General features: G+C 39.4%; 1 protein-coding gene across 1 annotated transcript in view; it reads right to left on the reverse strand.

Moving 5' to 3' along the window:
• Positions 1–8,156: 8,156 nt before the first annotated feature.
• Positions 8,157–21,835, reverse strand: part of CNTNAP2 (contactin associated protein 2) — a 1,195,621-nt gene continuing 1,181,942 nt past the window's right edge. Inside the window, exons 23-24 of the mRNA XM_064443813.1 lie at positions 10,162–10,233; positions 8,157–8,377 (exon numbers count right to left, since the gene is read on the reverse strand). Coding sequence (XP_064299883.1) covers positions 8,178–8,377; positions 10,162–10,233 — 272 coding nt within the window. The 3' untranslated portion in view covers positions 8,157–8,177. The remainder of the gene's footprint in view (positions 8,378–10,161; positions 10,234–21,835) is intronic.

Raw genomic sequence — 21,835 nt, forward strand, 5'->3', positions numbered from 1 at the left:
AGTTCTATAAGCAGATAAAAACCAGCTGCAAATATAACAGATGACAGGAATTTAGTGGCATACAGCTCTCCCACTACAAAAATCATATTTTAGGAAAGTGAGAGGCTTCACCTGGGTCAAAGTAGCAAGCATTGCTGGGAAGGAGTTTAAAGATGACAGTGAAAGGTGATTAATTTATCAGTGAGAGGGAGCATTTCTAAAGCAGAGGGCGAGATGGCAAAAAATCCCAGAACTGTCAGCCAATTTCTTGCTGTGCTAGCCTTGGCGTGGTAGTGGGGGTTTGGAAGGAAGGAGACATTAGATGCATACAGAGATCTTACTCCTGAACCAGGACCTGTGTAAAAAAAGGGACATTCTTTTGTGTTTCAGGGTGTACAGCAAAGGGAATTTGTCTTTTCTACCTTGCCTTGTTGCAGTAGTTTATGCTTCAGGGCTAAAGGTCTTGTTAGTGCAAGCTACACAAGAAAAGTCTGTAGACAGACCTTGATTTTATAACAGAAATAAATAACAACTAGCTGTTGATACAGTGTCCAGTGCTTTATGATGGCAAACCACAGATTTATTTTTGAACATTTACTCAACAGAGATCTTTAAGACAAAGCAGTACAGGGCTGTTGGGCCAGCTTGTGAATGATTTGTGGACCGTGCCAAGGTCAGATGCCTTCAGTGACACATGAAGCGTAAGCATGAGGGTGCATAGTTTAGAGAATAAACATTATCATACAGGGCATGGTTACGTTGTCTTTATTCAGCTACGTTTATTTATCTTACATACCTCCACATGGGTTTAAAAAAAAATACAGACTTGGCTGGTTCCTCCATTGCTAACCAAAGCCATGACTAAATGTAGGAGAACTGTTAGGCTGGAGAAGTTCCAGATGAAGCCTGCTTCCACCTGATACGAATCATCTAAAATTATTGCTTTGTGGCTGATTCAAGAGTTTGTTGACTTGCTCCAGTGACTTTTTCAGTCTGTCATACACAAGAGCTTGTTGATAGTCTACAGCCCTGAAAATGGAGTCAGTGGGGAAAAAACCATGACTGGACAGGATGCTAGATAATATCACGTAGGCTCCTTTTCCCAAGAAAGATTGGACCAGAAGGTCTTTTGAGGTCCCTTCCAGCTTGGGCTGTTCTCTGGTCCTGTGACATGGAGGAAAGGGGACAACAGACAGTGACAGGTAGCAACACATCTGAGAATTGTCATCTAAGCAAGGGACAAACCAGCAGGTAGAGGAGGAGCTTGGGACTTGTGAGTCTGTGCTCTCACCAGCAGCCTAGAGCAGTTTGCTTAAGTTTCTTATCTTCAGCTATATTCTTGCAAAAGCCTGTTTTAAAGTGTGTGAAAGATGGGAGAAGAGCAAATATTTTGGCCAAAACGGCAATGCACACATGGTGGTATATGACTAGCTGCAGCACTATACCTACCCTGAAACCCTAACTGGAGGGCAAGAAGAAACTCTTTCTGGTATAATTTATTGTTCAGCATGCTAAACATTCCCCCAGATGGTTTCTGCTCTAGTATCATTCCAGTAATTTACTTTTCTTACTTGTCAGAAAATGTCCTCTACCTGTCTTCACATAGGTTTTCAATAAATAAGAATTTTTTAGAGCAGGCCTTTCCTAGAATCCAGTTGTTTAATATTACCAGTATAAATATCTCTAGGTTCTAATAATTAATATGACAGTACATCTCTGACCCTTGGAGACAGCAGAATTAATGCTATGAAATCTGAGGAAATAACCATTTGCTATTTCCTATTACTGTATTGCATACCAAGCAAGAACATTAATCTATGGTAAAACAAAAGGTACACACTTTTCTCTTATGTTTGTTGTTCAATCCATATATTCTTCAGTTAAGGGAAAAATAGCAGTGGGAGCATAAGTAGATGTTATTGGAAGCTCCACAGCATCACAGAAAGAATGGGAGGCACTAAATTTGTTACTTGATTCTATGTATACTTGCAGAGTATATCTTACCCACTTTTCACAGAAGCCGTTCTGGTTGTGCTTTATATCCCATGGAACAACTGTTTAACTTTTCTTGTATGGTGTTTTGAAAATAGAAATACAGTCAAAAGAAACACTTCTTTGTGAAAGAGGCTATTGATACCATACTTCTCTTTTTCACTTTAAGTGACTTCTAAAAAAACCCTCCTTATGTAAAGAAGCCATGAATTGGCCACTTTTCTTCCTGGTTATTAAGCTGTTGACATAATCAGCATTTTGAGCATAGTGCTTCAAGAAGCCTGCTTATAGGTGAAAGTCAGAGTTAAAAAGGATGTTAAAATATTTGTGTTACAGATTGTTAAATAAATTCTTTTCAGTAACCAGGTCCAAGTCTGCTCTCATTTGAGGTACCATATGTGCCTAATACTATAGGACAAAGTCTGAGTTTATCTCCAAAATTGCATTTGAGTGATATTGCTAGCACTGCAGACTCATGGATTTGAAGCAAGTTTGGTAACTTATCCACCATATACCCACATTATGGCAGTGATTACCCAAAAGCTGTAGACATCGCATCGTGAAGTCTTAGATTTCAGAGGTGCATGTGCATACCCACATACTTCTGGCTGTAGTGAAATACACATGATGACAGCAAGAAGCAAAGACTCTTGTCTGTGTCACGGTCTACAAGTATTAGAAGGGCTTTAAACTCGAACCTTCACTCCCATCTCTTTGTTCTAGAGCTTTCCTAAGTAAATGAAATATACTCCTCTAGAAAGTGTAACTCTCCTTCTATGGGTTACAACAGTCAGTACAAATGAACAGTCAAAACATGGTCACAAGGCATCACAACAGGACTTTGCCACTATTATAGTCCACAAAGTAAGTTAGGGTCTTGGACGGGGCCGGGGCTTTGGGTCAGTAGTTAAGGCAACTCACACTGTAGACAGAGCAACAGGTTAGGACAAGCACAGTCCCTCTGGCTCAGGTGGTTGTTGTATTGATGCTTCTTTGCCTAGATGTCACACTCTCCCATTCAAGTGCACTTGAACATAGTTCCTAAGAACTTTTTAAAACCTGACAAGGTAGTTTATTAAAAGGAACAGACACAAGTCTGTTGAGCTGGGCATACATTTTTCTTGACAATTTCAATAAAAGGCTCACATTCATGAAGGAAAGGACAGAGCTATGGTAGAAAAGAAAGGCAAACAACCCACACTTAACCCACACAAGAGTGTGTAACTCTAGTGAAGCTGGCAATGCCACAGAGCCTGCAATAACAAATGTGAGAACTGATGGCAGACTGCTTGCTGCTATCTGCAAAGTGATCAGAAAGGGAAAAAGCTCAGAAAGGCAGTAATTTCATTTCTACCAAAACCCTACGCTCAGACCCTCACCCCCCCCTCAGCAATTACAGATTTACACTGCCTGAGATTCTCTGTAGCAGGTAATCAGGGCTGCCTGATGCAGGAGGAACATACTTGCACTTTATTAAATCCTCCCTGGTTTTAGCACCCTCTCTTCTTATGTGTAACTGTGTTCTGAAGTCCCTTTTTTCATGTACTATGGGTCTTTTCTTAAGAGGCCTTTCCAACTTCTGTCCTTTCCTAATTGATTTCCTGGTACTAGAGAAGGAAAAAAATAGAGACAATGATCAGAATATACAAAGCACGAGAAAACAGCTGTTAGGGTAATTAAAACTATTTTGGATTTCTTTCTCTTTTTTTTTTTTGGTTAGTTGTTTTTTTAAATTTTTTTTTTTTTTTATTTACCACTGGTTTCTAATAGAACTTTAGTTAACAGGAGAGACATTCACAGAAGATATTAGGCATATGTACACATTATCCTTTCGTTTTAGTTTACATGCTGTTGCTTTTAGAAGGCAAAGTTTCTGTTCAGTTTCTCTAGGACAGATAAATCTGATTAACATAATTCAGGTTCTGCTTTTCAAAAATGACACCCTTTCAGGACCATCATGCTTGCTGGAATGTAAAACTGTTCAAGGGAGAAACCATATTAAAAGATATTGCTTGTCAAACTGAGATAGCTTAACATTTCAACAGATACCCTGGAAATTAGATGCATCTGGCATTAAAGGACACTGTTTTAATTAAAATGTAATTATTTACTAGACTCTTAAACTGAATTCTTATCACTACAATGATCCTACATGTATGCACCATGGCTTTGGCGTCTTACTAAAATATTTATGATGACCATCCTTTCACATACATCATGCTACTAGAGCATGATATTAAAATGCTGCCATATCTTTGAAGTGGTAACTGCTGGAAGAGATATAAAAGGTATAGATAACATTTAAGACAAGAAAAATACAAAGCAGAAATGCTCCAGCACCAATTAAAGAAACATATTCCTGTTTAAAACATCTGAATTTTCTATTAGTCAATAGGGAATAATCAGTGTGTGAAAGACTTGATTCAAAACCACCCGACTGGATTGTGGATTTCCCCTCAAGGCTGGGTTGACATCAAAATTAGTTTCCCATTGTTTTAGTTCTTTGGAGCTCCACAACTCATTACCTGGTGGTCTGCATCTGTCATGAATGAGGATCCAAAATATTGCTTACATTATTTCACTAGCACTGAGACCCCTAGTCTCCAGTCTAGTCTTGCTCTACCCACCGCCTGGCAGCAGTTTTGCCATCAATTCCCATGGAATTGGGAATGAGCCTTTCAGAAACACAACCGAGACACTTCGGTTCCCCAACCAGTATAAGAAGCTACATTTTCCTGCACAGTTCAAATTGACGCAGCTAAAAAGAGGTGATAAACGGCTGATTATTTTAATATTCTTTGGGGAAAGTACAGAGTTTTATAAAAGCACAGTCCACTCTCCCCTCCAACAGGTTTTCCCACTACAGGCATATGGATAGTACCTGTTAAACAACATGGATTTTTGGCACCAATAAGAGCGTGTGAAGTAAACTATGGATGTTGTTTCAGCCTTCAATAATAGGCTCGCAGAGGAAGAAATCCTCAGAATAGTTATAGTGCTAGCAAAATATACAAGCTACTTCTGAGCCTACTCCTGCTGCCCTCCTACATTGCTGAATGACCACTGCCTATAATTAAACATACACCATTCTCAGAAATTAAATACAAAGCAGACAGGCAGGAATTTGCCTACAGTCACCAAATACATATACAGAGACCAGCTGCTAGTCTACAATATCACGTCTATGGTCCAGTTTAAGAAGAAACAAGAATTCTAATAATTAAAAGAATTTCTAGAGTTATGAAAGTGACTGTATCATGAAAATAGTGACAAGACTGAAGATTATCAACATTTTAACACAGCACTAATGAACTTCACATGAGGTCCATGGTATCCAGTCAATGGAGAGATGCAGATGCTTGCAACTTGATTTCAGAAATTTAAAACCTGGTTTTCAAATTTAAGACACTCATTTACAACTATTGTTTGTGCAATGGTCAAAGGTTGCTGGTCAGAAATTTTCTTACAGGGTTGTGGGACATTAGCTGGTAATCTTTCAGAAAAATCAGTGAATAGATGTCACAGGTCTCACTACCATAACCCAGGCAACTGTCCCTAGCTTCAGCAAGGACTTGGTTAGGCACAGAGACCAAGCCATCTTTCCCTTCTAGTGCCATGCTGAGGCATTTGGTAAATTTGTACTGTAGCTGCTAAGTCTGTCTCTCCCACGTGATGCTGCAGAGGCCTCTAGTCTCTCAGAATGGAATCTGATCCTCCTCCCAGCCATTACGTTCAGATTAGTAAGTAACCTTTTGCTGCAAACCAAATCACAATCTAGGCAAATGATGCTATGTTCACTTCTCTTGGTAACTAGACGTTGCAGGCAAGGCAAGCAGGGATGTTTTTCAGAGTGGACTAAAATACCATTAAAATAAAATAAAATGCAAAATAATATAGAAAAGAGAATGCCTTTTCATCCTACAAAGATGTCTGTGATTGCTATGTATTTTGCTAAGTAGTTAGTGGTGCAGGCTAGATCCATCCTGTGCTGATACTCTCCAAGGGATGGAGACTTATCCCCACAAACAAGAATAAGGACTCATCTGCTCAGTTAAACAGAAGAGAGAGAGAGCTTAATACTGGAGGCAAGGCAAAACACTGAAGAGCACAAGACTGACAAGAGGTGATTTTTATGCCTACCTGAAACCCACTGCCACATAATGTTACCTGAGAAACAGTCCTTTTTTTTTTTGTATGCTAATTCCAAATCCACAAACAGAGGAAATCAATGGGCTTGATTTGCTGTGATGTCTATGTTTAATAAATCCAGAAGAGGACTTTAGGCTACTGTCCTTAAAACCCTTGTCCGTCTGACAAATTGTGCTTAAAAATTTCTTGTCTGGTCCAATATTTTCTTCCATGTCTTTTTTTTTTTTCATTTTACATCACTAATGATGTAATGAAAATAATGAAAAATACGATGATACAACCGAAGAGATAAGGAAGTTAAACATGCCAGCACTGTTCAGTTTAGTAGATTACAGAGCTGGGTGAAAAATACATCTTGTACAGAAAAATGGATTAAATCTGTGCATAGTAAACCCAGCAATATTAAAGATAATGCAAATTTAGTACTGTCAGGAGCATAAAGACTTTTACAGGAAATTCTTGGCATTTATTCTATTCTCTTAGCATGCAGCAAATGCCCTGCAATGTATTAATTCATTCATTCTATTCCCCTGCAAAAACTTGCCCATTAAGGCCTTAAATTCGTACCAAATCAGACCACTGAAGAACCACACTCCTCTGCAGAGGGCAAACTAAAGCTACATTATTGCCATCAAAGGATATTAGGTCTTCAGGCTGCCCCTTTGCCTTTTCTACAAAGTGCCTCAGGTGCCTCAGACACCTACAACTTCCCTGGTCTGAGAGGGGACATGGGGTACCATGCTACACTTGGCATTGGCCTTGCTATTCTTAAAAATGCCTTACAAAGACAGCAAAGTAGTTCAGGTAAATCTCTGTATTGAAAAGTAACTCTCCACTGTGTGCTGTGTTTTTCTCATGTGGTCTCTGGGCAGAGTTTCCAAGCCTCTTTTGCCTCACGTTCCTGCCTGTGCAAACACTGCCAGCACAGGCTTTCCTTGCAAAGGGACTGAAACAAAGGATTTAAAGAATAAATTGCTATTCTAGAGTTGGAAAAAAAATTATGTGAAGCCCATGGGTTCAAATGCATTGACTTAGAGCTGTACTAATATTTCTGTGACAGCCTATGAAAAAGAAACAGAAGCAAACAAAGTCTGGCTCTAATCCCCTACTACAATGTGTATGCCCAAGTACAGTATATGCCACTATGCCACAGGCAGATCTGAGTTTAAACTGGCACGTGCATCAGCTCACCAGTGCCATAGCCAAAGACACAGGAACAGACTAGGTCTACAGACTCACACAGCATCATCCTCCCTCAGAGACCAACAAAATAATAATAATAATAATGATAATAATAATTAGAAAAACTCCTATGCTTTATGATCATCCTCTCTGGTAGTAGTAGTCATAATAACAGTATTTTTACATTGCTGATGAGAATTATATGCAATCAACAGAGTGCCTGGGTCAAGAAGATGGATCCTGCCAGGGCTGGCACAGTCTGATGACATGTTGAAAAACTGGCGAGTATCATTTGCATTAATCCTCACCACCCTGTCCCACCCCCAGTCCTGAACCCCTGTTCAACACCACCAAAATGAACGGTGATACTATCAAGGTGTGGGACAGCCTGTGGGGAATTGGCCAGCCATGAAGGAACCCAACGCCGGGAAGAAAGGTCTGCCACTTGTTCTCAGGACAGAACTATCCATGTTTCAAACAGCTTTTAAAAAAATGTAAAAAACCAGCCCCGTTTCTCATCACAGGTATCCAGAACACCTTTAAACACACACAGAAATAGACAGGTATTATTGAAAATTTTAACCAATTCTGAAGCTGCAAAACTGCTCTTTTTTGTAGTTGTTTGGATACAGAAGGGGCAATTTGCTGTAAATAAATATTAAAAAGTATTTTTTCTTAAATGCTTGAGATATTCTATTTTTTCATCCAGTCTCAGGGGTATTTTCCTGTCACTTGCTCCTCCAGTTGTGCTGATCGTTTTACTGTACGTGTGCTCAAGCATCCGATGCAGAGTGTTCTCTCCCCACCACAAGAATCATCCCAGTCTCCCACCCTGGCCCAGCCCATATCCCACCCCACGCCCTGGCCCCGAGGGCTTAGATAAGCCATTCCTTCTTGCTCTCGTCGATGGTCTCCGTGAAGTTGGGGTCATTGTTCATGATGGCAGCGTCAGCACTCTCGGCTGATTCTGCCCCTTTGGCCTCGTTGGTGTGGTAGGTTCCCTTGTGGCGAAACATGTAGCGGATCAGGAACACCAAGGTGCAGAGGATGGTGAAGATCACCACTGCGATGACACCTACATGGAAGAGGAAAGAAACGATGCCACTACTGAGGAGGACACCAGATTCTGACACAAAGAAAGGATCCCACAACTCCTCCGAGTTAGGCCAAAGCTACCTGGGCAGCTAAACATAACCACAGTTGCTTGCTTGGTTTCCACTACTCTAATATTTATATATAGGTTTCACTATATACAAAATGCCCCTGAGTAGAGTCTGCTAGTGACTTTCAGCCTGTAGGTAAACTTCAACATTAATACCTACTTACAGAGGTGAGCTTTGCTAACCGTGAGGCAGAGGGTGCTGAGTGCTCCCAAAACACCGGGGTGAAATGGTGACATGTCATACCGGGACAGCTCTTTGATGATGGAGTTACTGATGTATACTTTCCAGCCAATGGCCATACAGATTTATCATAGCCCCTCATTGTGTCATTGAAATTTGGCTTGGCTCTCTATTGGCTTACTCTCACTCACTGGGCACTGGCTCCCCATAATTACAGGTGTAACTGCTTTACTGTCAGACCTATGCTTAATGGCTTCCCCTGCAATGGTCTATTTGGGGTTCAGCCCTGTTATGGAGAAGTCACATAGATCTTACCCTCTTAGGCATAGGTAACCATGTGCTAAAACAGCACTGTTCCTTTTTTGGCCCTTCTCTACAGGCATGAGGATCTTCCAGGATGAAGCCGTTGTAAAATTCTCAGATTAAAAAAAAACTTGTAATCAGCCAGAACTATGTTATGCCACTTTTGTTAACTGATGCATTGGGCAGCCAGACTGTTCAGGTGTAGCCTGAATTTTTCTGTGGAATGCAATGCTATCCTTCTAGTATTGTAAGGTTTCAAAGTATTAAGTAAAAGTTTTAAGTAGTAATAAAAATATGAATTAAAAAGGAAAAATAACATAGAAGATCAGCACTAAAGCAACTAATCTAAACCAGGATATGGAAACATAGACCTTTGAGGGGGCCAGGGAAAAGAAACAAGAAATTTCATTAGATTGCATGTACTACTATACTCAGTGTTGCTTTACATGACAAAAACCACCACCAGAATGTCATTTTATATGCATTTAGAACTGACTGAAAGCTATTAGGCTGATCTTTACAATTTTTTTTACATGCCTTCAGAATTTGGTGCAGTGCCAAACTTCTCCCAGGAGAGTTATGGTGCAACACTTCTGTACTATGGGACACGGCAGAGAAAATTGCACCTGTGCATAAAATTAACCAGGATCCTTATTTCTGGAGGGAGCTGGCCAGAATATCTTCAATGGAATGCTAAGTCAAAATTCCAATTCTGGTATTACTTCGCATCACCTATCACACTGAATGGGACTCTCCAGCACATAAGTTATGGCAGAACTTGGCCCCTAAAAACAAGGCAGGATCACGAGGGATTTTTGTTAATGGTGGACCAAACAGTATTTGACATAGATTCATGTTGAATCTGCTGTAACTGGAAGAGTGCCCTTGCCATTTCTTATAAATGAATTACTCTGTTAAGATAAGTAACTATTGCAAAGTAGCTTCCCGCATGGATGCTTAATATGTGGATTATGAATATCAGTAAGTTGATTTGGTTAAAACTGAATCTGAGGGGACAAACTAAGTGAGACCAAACCATTTCACTAGGACAATGTGTCTGACTGGACTTACACAAATTTCTATTTAACTTTCTTCAGGTGTAGTTTTCCTACATAGTCGGCTCTTTGCAAATAGCTTGAATATGTTACCAACTGCAATTCAGCCATCGCAGTCATACTGCAAAGTATCTTAGAAAAGTAGACATTTTTCCTACCTCCAATAATGGCAGAGTTTCTGTTAACTCCATCTCCTATAGCTTGACCGTTGTATGGGAAATCAGCACTGGCTGTAAATAGGGAATTAAAGATTCATGTTGTAATAGCAGTGAAACTTCACACAGTAGTTCAGAAATAATCCAATGTCCTCAGACACAATTTAAAGAAAATTGTGATCCCTAGATATTTACCCACAGAAGAAGAAAGGAAAAAAATATCTTCCACTATTATCTAATCCCTCAGAACTTTTTCCTTCCTCCTTTTAACAAAAATAAAATTAAAATAAAGGAGGTACTCTTGGTAAACTTTGCTGTTAATACAGGAGGTAATTTTGTTACTCTACTAACAAAAATTCAGTAAGTTCCTTTAGCACAAACCAAACAAAAACTTTTATTTCAAATGTGTGTGATTGTACATATTATTATAGATTTTTGCCTTTGTCACTGGTATCCATGAAAGGCTTCTGCAGTTTCCTGGACTTAGTGACAACCACTGGGTACAACTGTAAGGTCTTTAAAAGAAAAACTGCCATCCCTTTTGCTGCTGCACAGCCTATGGTAAGCAAGTGGCTGCATTTTTCTGTTGGTCGTCCTGTAGACTGGTCCCAAAGAAACATGTGCCAGCACCTTTGCTACTCCAGAAGAAAGCCAAATCTGGCAGTTTAGGTGCTGCTGGAAGTGCTTTGGAGCTAAGATGCGAGACTGTGACTTAGAGGAGCTGAGGCATGGCAGGCAGGAGAGCCCATGGGAGAGGAGAGCCTCCAGCAGACAGGTGAGGAAAGGAAATGCAGCCAGACGTACTAGTGCTCGCCTGCCAGCGACCTAAAAAGGTAGAGCTGGAAGGAAGGAATCAGTATGGATTTAAAGTAGAATTTGGATGGTGGTCTTGGTTTTAACCTCGAAAAAATATCACAGAGGCTTTTCAAAGGCAATCTCATCAATTAAACCTATCATCAACATTGTCTTTATAGTCAGATATAGCAAGTAGACATCGCAGTGTCTAAGCAAGCCCAAAGAGCTAGATGAGTGGTTACAATCATTCTCTTTGCCACTGGACTTTTAAAAGAAAATGTTTTTAAAAGTATTTAACTGAGTACAGTTAAAATAATAAAAAATATTAATTACTTCTTAGGTCTGTATTTAAAACCCAGTTGTATTTTCCTTGCTTGATGGATTAGGTGATATTGTATTAATCACTTGCCTTTACAGAACAGCGATGCATTCACTATACCCAAACTGGCTTTCTGTTAGCATAGAGTAAAATCCATAATAAGGTTCCTTTTGCATCACAAAGCAGCTGCACAAAAGAGTGAATGGCTTCAGATCACCACATGGCCTCAGATCACCACATGGCCTCAAAAGAGGTTTGGGGCTAGAGTAGCCTTCTGTGTGCCTACTCTGGGAGAGGGTCAAACTAGCTGTGTGTTGAGCAGCTAGTTTTTGCCTGGTGACCTGTGGGACAAAAAAGAGCATTTCTCAGGGCTCAGTGGAGGGGACCTGGCCAGCAGGTTTTTTTGCCAGCAGCACTTATGCCTTTGACATTTGTTGGTGCTCTGGCTTCTGAAAACAGCATTTCTGCACCTCTCTGAAACAAACCAGGCTAAAACCCATAGAAGATAAATAAATACCTGATTCCACATCAGTGGATTTTGCTCCAAAGAACCTTACTGTGCGGGACTATGAATGTTTCCTACAGAGGCATTTTGGCACATGGTCCATAATATGTGGAAGTGCTGGTAGTGGGAAAATAAACCCTAACTTTAAACCTGCCCTTCCTGTACCTCAAGGAAAATCCTAAACCCAAATAACACTTTGTAGAAAAGCATCAATTTGCCAAATTGCAAGAAAATCACCCTCTGTCATTCTAACCCAAAAGGAGGCCCCTTGCCATAGGAGCAGCACCACAGGCAGTTACCAAGTCTTACCACTTGCCACTTGGTTTGGAGTTGCCCTCCTGTGTCCCCACACAAGAAATCGTAAATGGTCACAGTTCCCCCTTCCCTTTCAACTGAATAGTATATTTTATCTTCTTTTAAAAGGTTGTTTCAAGGACCATGGCACTAGTGACATGTGAAGAAAGAGGAAGGCTGCTGTTCATGGCGGCATGATCCCTCCCAAGCTGCCATATCACAATGGCTATGCTACAAGGGATTCCTAGCAGATGGAAGACCATGAGTTATGATGTTCAACAGACACTGAAGTACACTGCAGGATAATGAAAAACATGAACCTTGATGTAAAGCTACATCCTTGACTGTGTCTGAGAGCTGCTTCTAGGACTGGCCCTAATGCCTCCATCCAAGGCCGCTTTCCATTTCACCTAGTCATCATACATGCTCAGGAAGAGATGTCCATTGGATCTAGAAGCAGATGTGACTCACTATGAGACTCTCACCTCTGACAAAGAGGAAACAGGAACATGTGTCTGGGAGCAGGGGACAACCTATTTCAGCAAGAGTTCACCATCAGATTGGATTGTACATTGCATGAGTTGTGCCCTGCTGCAACTGCTGAATAACCAGGAGTGCTGTAATAAAAAAAGCAGCTTAGACACTCATGAATCTTTTTTTAAAGCACCTATGGCAGCGTTGGCAGGTATTATCACCATAATTAATTAATTCCTATTCTATTACTCTTGTGTCAGGGGGAGACCTGCTTTTATATTACAGGGTTTTTTTGGACTAAAAAATTATATCTAAAATCTCAGCCAAATGTGGGGTTATAGAATAACTTTTGCTGCAGAAGTGTCTATACCATTTTTTTACTGAATGGATAGAGGAGGAAGAAAGGAATGCATTACTATATTCTTTTTTAGGAGGAATTTTCTTTGAAATTCTACTGTACAACAGTAGTTTCTTAAATGATCAAAACCAGCTACAGACCAGGGGCTTAAGAACTGCATAAGGGTAACTCCTGCCACAGCAATTAGGCAGAAGAGAATGTATGAGGCACATTCCTTAACCCACCAAGGTGAGCTTAACAACAGACTACTGTCACCAACAGGCACCCAAGTGCAGGTATTTCAGATAGCAGTTGTATCATTCAGACACATGATCATTTGTCTCTGAACTTACTACAGGCACATTCCTCAGCAATATTAAGCAACTTTGTGAAGAAGACAACTAATGAGATTGATTCTTCCACTGCTGCTGAAATTCAGGAACTAAACGAGGAAAGAACGTGTTAGAGTAGGCTGATAAAGGGGCAACAGTAATACTGATGCTTCTGAAGCACAAAGACTATAGAGTGCCATTCACAGGTTGTAAAGAATAACTCCTAAAATGTCTTAAAATGTCTGGTCAGATAAAATTGTTACTAGTGACTCTCATGTTTCATGGGAATCTAAATCACACTGGTATAATAACTAGCTTGCATGGCTATAATATGCAAATGAAGTACATAGTGAGTTGCTAATGGACAAGTGTGTGCCTTTATTTCTCCATCGCAGCTGGGAACATCTCTTTCCTATTCAGATCCTTCCATTATCACTGTGACATTAATTCTAACTACATGTCTCAGCAAGCCCTTTTGCACTGCCTGATACTTGTACCTCAACAACTTCAAATCATGACTTGCCCACAGCAAATATGTTCCACAGAGCTGCAGTTACTCTGTGTAGTCACCCTGCAAAACCGCTGTGGACAGCAAGTGGGTTGTGAATGTAATGTAAGGTGGGTGTGGGGAGGATACTGCAGGATTTTTGGTCTACAAACCATGCTACTTGTTAGCTGAGGCCATGGATAGGGCTATTCAGTTTTCCTTTATTACCTGGTCTACAAAGGTTGCTTTTGAACAGCTGATTCCCATCTGGTTTGGGGACTGTACTGGAAAGGTTTCCTTACCTTAGGAACTTTTTCTGAATCCTCCTTAGGTTTCTCTGAGCAGCCAGGGTTTCACTTGTATGAATCAAAATATGAAGAACAGAGCAAAGAGCTTTTAATCTGTCCAGGAAAACAGTTACATATTGGTCAAAGAGATGTGCTGCCAGTTCCCTGAAATCCTCTGCTCACGCAGCTGTGGCACAAAGCTATTGGTTTGCTGTCAGGACACACCAAAGGCATTGTCCTAAAACCTACAGCTAGTGTAGGGATGGATTGAACTGTACCAGGAAATGCTAAGGTCATCTGTGGCTTATGAACATAGCTTCATTTGCTTCCCTTCCAGAATCCAAGCTGGATGATGCTGTTCTTTGCACCCTGTCTTCCCACAGCAGGCCATCGTGAAGCCCACACAGGCTTCAAACATGGTAATCCTGAAGCTAGCTTACATAAAAGGACAGAGCATACTTTGCTTTCTCTTTCTTTCATGGGCTGCTGTTTAGGAGGCTATAGTTTCAATAACCACAGAGTACATCTACAGAGCCTGAACTTATGTTTTGCACTTTTCAACTTTCTATTATTAGCCTCAGGGTAAATGGGGTTAAAGGAACTTTGCAGCATCTAAAAGGGTGATTAAAGACTGACTGCAGGCAAAATCCATGTTTTGGCTATCATTTTAATGAGACCTGAAATTTTAGATGACCACAAAAATGCAGTAGGAGACACACCATCATCTGTCATGCTAAGCATGCTCATTGCTACAGCCAGCTGCAATACTGCAGCATTCACTGAATGGAAAGGGGAGATGGGACTGGATCAACAGACCATAATTAAGATTAGATGTTAACAGAGTGAATGATAATTTTGTTTCATTATAGTAGGCTTGATTTTGCATCTGCCATTTTCAGAGGGAGAGTTTTTATAATGGATCCCACAAAAAAGCCTTTCTCAGATTCACAAAGTTGAAATGCAAAATGACCCTGTTAAAGTAGAGAAGTGGTCCAGAAGGTAGGTGTGGGCAGAGAAATGAGCAAAAGGCTATTCAGTAAAGGCAAGGGGAAAACCAAAACCAAATGGGGACTGAGAAGTACAAAGTAAATGGCAAATCTCAATTTGACATACACTTACCAGGGGATGTGTATTCCTTGCCATTGGAAGCAATTTTTTTAACCGAACTTTTTTTACTGAGTGGGCAAGTCTTAGTTGAAAGGCACCACATTACAAAGGAAGATACAGTTTAGATTTGCTCCAAGAAAGGAAGAGTGGGAGTGATCATCACAGGTCTGAAACAGACAATGGATGAAACCTGTGAAATGATGGAAATTGTGTTTGTTCAGCCTAGAACCAGTGTTGCAAGGCTGCTGTGAACTTTCAGCTTCACAGATGTCCACAATTTTGAGAGGTATTCTCCCATTATTAAGACCAGCTGGTTTTTTAACTAAATATGAACTGGAGAAGCAACTGGAATAAGTGGATCTGGTGATCACAAGGTATATAAAACCCCCCACAATCAAGACATAGATTAAATGTAGAGCAGTGAGAGAATAAAATAAAAGCAGAGATGCAAACTATGACACCTTCTTCTTAATTCTATTTTGCAGCCAGGCATCCAAGAATTGAGCTTTGCAAAGAGAGCAAACACTCACTGACATGATAGGATTTTGAGAAAATGCTTGACACTAGATGCATTCAGTAATACATTTCCCCACCGGACCGTAACACAGAGGAAAACAAAAGCAAGCTCTCTGGCTGTGTTTTGTCAAATTACGTCAACTGGTGAGGTGAGACTGTACTGCTACGTTTGAAATTACAGAGCACTCCTTATTACAGACTGTAAGTACAGAAGCTAATTGCTTCACTCTTGATAGTAGAAACTAATGTGCAGTCACAGTCGTATTCCCCTTTCTAAAGGGACTGGATTACAAGAGAGACTCTAAACACCTGCACAGAAATGATGGAGCAGGAGTAAACAACTCCATTACTCAGCCCTACATCAAAGGTGAACTTTACCACCCATAGACTCCAGTTGGCCTTTCTTGCTCATCCCACTGCCCATGCCCATCCCACCCATTGCTCTCCCTCTGAGTGTAGCTCTGTGAAGACTGAAAACAAGGCTCTGTGAAGACAAGCAGACTACAACAATTCAGAAAAAGAAGAAAAAATCTGAAACTGTATTTAAAATGCTGTCTTTTCATGCTGCCAGGGCAAATTTTGTATTGAACGTTCCTTTTTTTTTTTTTTTTAATTAATCTATTTTTTCCCCTATTTCTCCAAGCTGAAAACAGAGGAAGGAAGGAAACTACAGCTAATCTTGCTTTTCTAGACATTTGAGAGCAGATTCTGAGGGAAGACTGTTTAACATTGAACTCTGTTAAGAGTTTAAAGTCTTACTGACATCAGCTTAAGTATAGAATGGAGAACTTAGCTGAAGTTATTTTTAATATTAAACACAAGTTTAAAAAAAAATCCACGCTTACCCAACCACAAAATATTTAAAAGGTATTATTAGCCATATTGTTTGCAAAAGGCCATTTTTGTTCTAGCATGCTATATGGGGTCAGTCATTACTCCCTGAATTTTTAGCGATGCCTCAACTGTAGTGTTAGCAGGTTACAAGTATATGCCTAATATGAACCATTTTCTGTCTCTATGGAAATAGAAGTCTTCACAGTCACAGGCTTAATAATTTTTTTGGTGCAAGTTACAGGATATTGGAAAAAGTACACCCACATAGCAATTCTGAAACTACCAGAACAGACATGCAGCTTAAAGCAAAAATTAGGGCTTTTCACTTAAAAAATGTCATCATCATCTTTCTGTCACCAATAATGCAAATTATTTGAAAAATGAAATTCTTAACATTGGATCAAAACCCACTAATTTGAGTAGGGGGAAACAAAACCAGAAAAACCCCTTCATAAATGACAAAAAAAGTCCTCCAACACATTAGTGTTATTTGGACCAATTATTTAAACTAAGTTGTGTGGGGTATGTTCTGTTAGTTCAAAAACATTTTGAAGGATTGCATTTTTTTCCCCCTAAGAATTTTTCACTGAATTTCAGGTGTTCTTACTGACAGCTACTGGTGAGTTCTGCTGAGAGAGGCAGGCATGCACAGAGATGATGGAAAACACAAAACCTGTGTTTTTAAATTTTTGGTGTAAAGTGTCTCCAATCACATCTTTTTATTCCAATAAGAAATGAGTATAAATTAGAAAATCCTCTGAAATGATGGATTAATAGAAACATTGTCCTCTGAACAGCCCTCCTGTATGCAAATGCCTGAGACAGTGTAGGGAAGTAAGTGGGGATTATACAAGAAAGTGTAGTTGGATGTTTCTGTTAAAAAAAAGCATGAATTTTGGAGTGAACAATGGAAATGCCAACAATGGACAATGGCAGTGTTGGAGGAAAATTCACTGAATGCTCCATGGTCAATAACTGGGACAACGCAAATTATTACCACTAGGCACTAGAGTTGACAACCCAATCACTCAAGATAGTTGTTTCTGAATTGGCTGCATTATCAGCTTTTTACTTTCCTTCTGCAGGCGAGCTTTGCTGTCCATACTCTTAAGCAGAGGACAAAATGGAGTTTTATGAATCTTCCTAGCAAAGTGACAGAAGGACTTGTGCCTTATAAGGAGACCCATCCTTGCAGCTTAAAGTCCCCCAAATCAGTCCTGGATGAAACATGAAACAAGGAAAATATTTGTGTGCTGTCTGTTGGGAAGGGTTAGATGATTATCCCCTGCTTCCCCCTTTGCATGGTCATTTCCCAAGAGTAAGTTCTACACCGTCTTCTGCACACAGGCGAGGAATTGTACAACATAGCAGGAAGGCAAGGCAAGACCAAAACACTTTTTAAATTTAGTAACTAGTACCTCTATACTACAGAATTTTCTTCCTTATTTTAAAAGGAGAGCAGACATTTAGGATCACTTTTGGATTGTGTTTATCTGTGATTTGAATTTCAGCAAGGTCTGCCTCAGAAGTAGTATTTTGAACATTTGCTCTCCTAAATTTCCAAATGATTTGCAGCATATTATAGCACCCTCATCCATCAAAGACCTAAACTCATCTGTCTTTTAATTCCTGGTAGTAACATCTGTCTGACACTGGGTCTCACTATGACTCCAGAAAAGAACTACCACTGTATTAGTCATCCTGGCCTAAGCTACCACTTTCATGAAAATTTTATGAGCAGTGCTTACATTTCACCTGTTAAGGAAGACAAACAAATAATGCTCTTCATAATTAATGTAGAATATGAAATGCTTTGGTGCTCTCAAAGGAACAGTAGAGTTAAGTGCTGATCAAAGCCTAGCTGTATCTAGCTAATCACTGATAATGGACCCACGGGGAATACTTGAAAGAAGGAAAGAAACAAACACAAAAACCCCAAAAATCCAACCCAATGAACAAGAATACCAAATAAGCCTGTAAACTTATGACAGCTACAAAAAAGGAGAAAAAGAAAATTATAGATTCTATTAATTGAGGTCATTGGAAGAAAGGGCTTCTCACAGCCAGAATATGAACAACAACATCAGCTTCTGCACTTTTAGCGTTCATCCACTTATGAAAAAAGAAAGGCTTGGATTGGGGATGAGGAACTGGTCAGACTGGAGTGTTTAAATCTAAAATAAACTTTAATAGCTGTAATGACCTGATTGTAACCTACAATAACCTCTGACACAAGAAGTAAAGTGCTTTTCAGCCTAAGGAAAGAAAAAAGGTGGCAGTCACATCAAGTGCTCGGGCATCTAAATGCTTCCTTCTCTAGTCCCTTTTTTTCTTAATTTATGCCATCCTTATGCTCCTAGTTAAAGTTAGTACTTGTGAAAAAATACAGTCTTTGCAGAGGATGGAAAACACTCTCTTTTTAATATTACCACATTCTTGTCTTGATGTTAGGTAGCAGCATTAACATTCAAATCACTGCTTATGAATTAGCTACAATGCTGGTCTCTCAGTGAATGCCAGAAGAATTTACAAGCTTGGCAGTTTGTCAGCTGTCTGATACACTAGACAGAGTGTCAGAAATTTCACACTGAAATTATATGTTATTAAAATTAAGAGAAAGCTATGCATAATTGTGTGAAGGAACTAGATGAGACTGAGGGAGGTATTTTTATTCCCAATCAATAGAGAGATTTACAGTAATTCAAGCACCATAATTAAGCCCTTTAAGGATGAAGCACTATTGTGCCAAATTTCAGACAGATGCTTTTCCTAGTTAGCTGCTCGATGGGGATGAGGAAAATAGAAACTGTTGCACAACTGTTACCACTTACCTTCTTGCCTACAAGAAACACTTGGTGCTTAGAAACTGAGCTGTGAGTTTCTGCAAGACTTAGTCCCTGACTGTCTGAAAAAAAAGCCACCTTCCTGTTTGAAAACAACTCAGGTCAAGGCCATGGACTTCTGAGAGAAAATTTTTACTGGGAGAATTGGGGATGAATGCTGGTCACTCTCAGCAGAGGAAACTTGATCACAGAAATGCACCAAAAACTGTTGGCCCGCAGGGCAGATTGCAAGTGCATCTTCCATCTCTTGTATAGGGAGTATAAATATTAAACTAGCCTACTGGCAGATAAAGAGCATCTCAATGTTTACATGCTATGTTAACTAAGCAAACCCAACCACCTCAAGTGATCAATAACTTCAAAGAGAGAATCTGACATCATTCTCTGATTTCAGTACAAGTAAGTAATCCTGTTTGCTATGCTTGAAAAAGGAGGAGCGGCATTTTATTTTAGCACCTGCCTTCACATCCTGTTCTAATTTTGCTAACACCTAGGAGATGAAATTTAGATGTGTAAGGCTGCATCAAGAACAAAAGCAGTGTACCTCTTCCATCCCTCCTGCCCTGCCCGTACTTGCTTGCGCCTTGCAGGAAGCCTGGAGAGGTGACCCTGCTCCCCTGCCATCCCTTAGAGAGGATGAGCGCTGCTGGATTCACTGATGTGTACAGGACTCTTTCAGTGTCTGTGGCCAGGAGAAGACCATTTTGTTTGTGTGTTTGTAACCTAAGATCATTTTTGAGGGCTGAATCGCCATATGCCTTTGTTCTTTCCTTCCCTACTACCTTGCTTGTAACAAGCTCTGTCACAGTAAAACCCAAGTGACACTTCCTCTTAGTCCAGAAATCAAGTGCTATCTTTCGCTTGACAAAGATCATTAGTTAGCCAATTAGGTAGGCTTGGATCATATGGCCAGTATTCAGCCCTCCCATTCTCTTCTCCTGCCATCACTTGTTAAAGAGGGATGAATTTGTAACAGAAAGGGAGTTAATCCTGCAGGCAGATGTTTTAGTCTTCATGACATTGGTGTATGACTTCACACAATCTTTTTGCTAGACATGTTCAATATAGGTTTCAAAGTAAGCTGTTGATTTTTAAAAGGCAAGGCCTTTCACCTTCTACAAAAATAAAGAGCTTTAAATACGTACAGTCAGAAAAAGGTCACACCACTTGGAAGAACATTGCAGATGTAGCATTTAATCCTGCTACATTTAATTCCTAATATGTTGAAGCCAATATGGGTTTAACTAAATCTTGCATTAAACACTCCAGATGCCATTCTGTTCATACACAGAATGACATAGTGCCATGTCAGCTCAGAGGTGTTAAAGAATGGTTTGTCAACTGTTTTATGTACCTTGCCTCTTCTGGTATCTCTTGCTTTTATTAAATACAAGATCAGGTAGTTTGGCAAGCTGGAGCGCATTTTACCTAAAATGGAGAGGTAATATTTCTTTATATTTCTTTATATATATATATATATATATATCTTTATAAAGATATATATATCTTTATTATATATATTTATTTATTTATATTTATATTTTATATATTTTATATTTATTTATATTTATTTATATATTTATATTTATATTTAAATATTTATATTATTATATATTCTATATATATATTTCTTATATAAATAAGAAAACTTTGGAACTGAAACTTCATTAGTGAACTGCAGAACCTTTATAAAAACACCCACCAACTGAACAACCCCACCCCAATAATATGCATTTTCTGATTTTAAGTACAAGGCATTTTAGGTGTGGAGTTTATTTACTACAAAAATAATCACCTGTTTGGGCTTTTGATTGCTTTTTTACAATGAGCAAAGTGTCAGTTATCAGTGACATACAGCTTAGCTAATTTGAACTGAGAGATATTAGAAAAAACCCTTGGTCATTAGCTTTTCTTTTTTACATATACTACAGTAATAGATATTAAAATCCAAGCTAATATAGTTAAAGGCATGCAGTTATAACTTGTTTTGAAATGTATGCCAGACAGGTGATTTGCTGGGTTTAGACAACACGTCATTTTAAAACAATATGGTCATTGATCAGGCTCTTTTTTGCCTCCTTTCTATACTTCTTTTGGTGTAACCAAGGCAAATTGGATTGTCTGACATGAACTGAGCTAATACACATGGGAGGAAAACACAGGAAGGGAACTATACTGATGAACTGCTTGGGTTTGATTACTGAAATTTTTTTTAAATCACCAGAAAGTCACATTCTAGAAAAGAATGACCTGTTGAATTCCTGTGCTTCATCATCGCCAAGAAAAGATCACCATAGCAACAGAATACTCATAAGCTGAACAAGATAATGGTTTAAGATAATGTCCCAATAGCATGGCAAAATGCCAGCCAGGGTGGGGAGGGAGGGAAGTGGCATTTTTACAATGACAAAGACATTTAAAAAGAAATGATACTGTAAATGTGCAATATATGTGAATTCAAGGCTAATAGAAAGTGCAAGATAATGAATCGCGAAGCTGTATGGCCCATTTGTCTGGGGAGCAAATCAACAAGGTTTCTTATTGATA

The sequence above is a fragment of the Phalacrocorax carbo genome, chromosome 2, assembly GCF_963921805.1.
Source record: "Phalacrocorax carbo chromosome 2, bPhaCar2.1, whole genome shotgun sequence".
Taxonomy (NCBI): domain Eukaryota; kingdom Metazoa; phylum Chordata; class Aves; order Suliformes; family Phalacrocoracidae; genus Phalacrocorax; species Phalacrocorax carbo.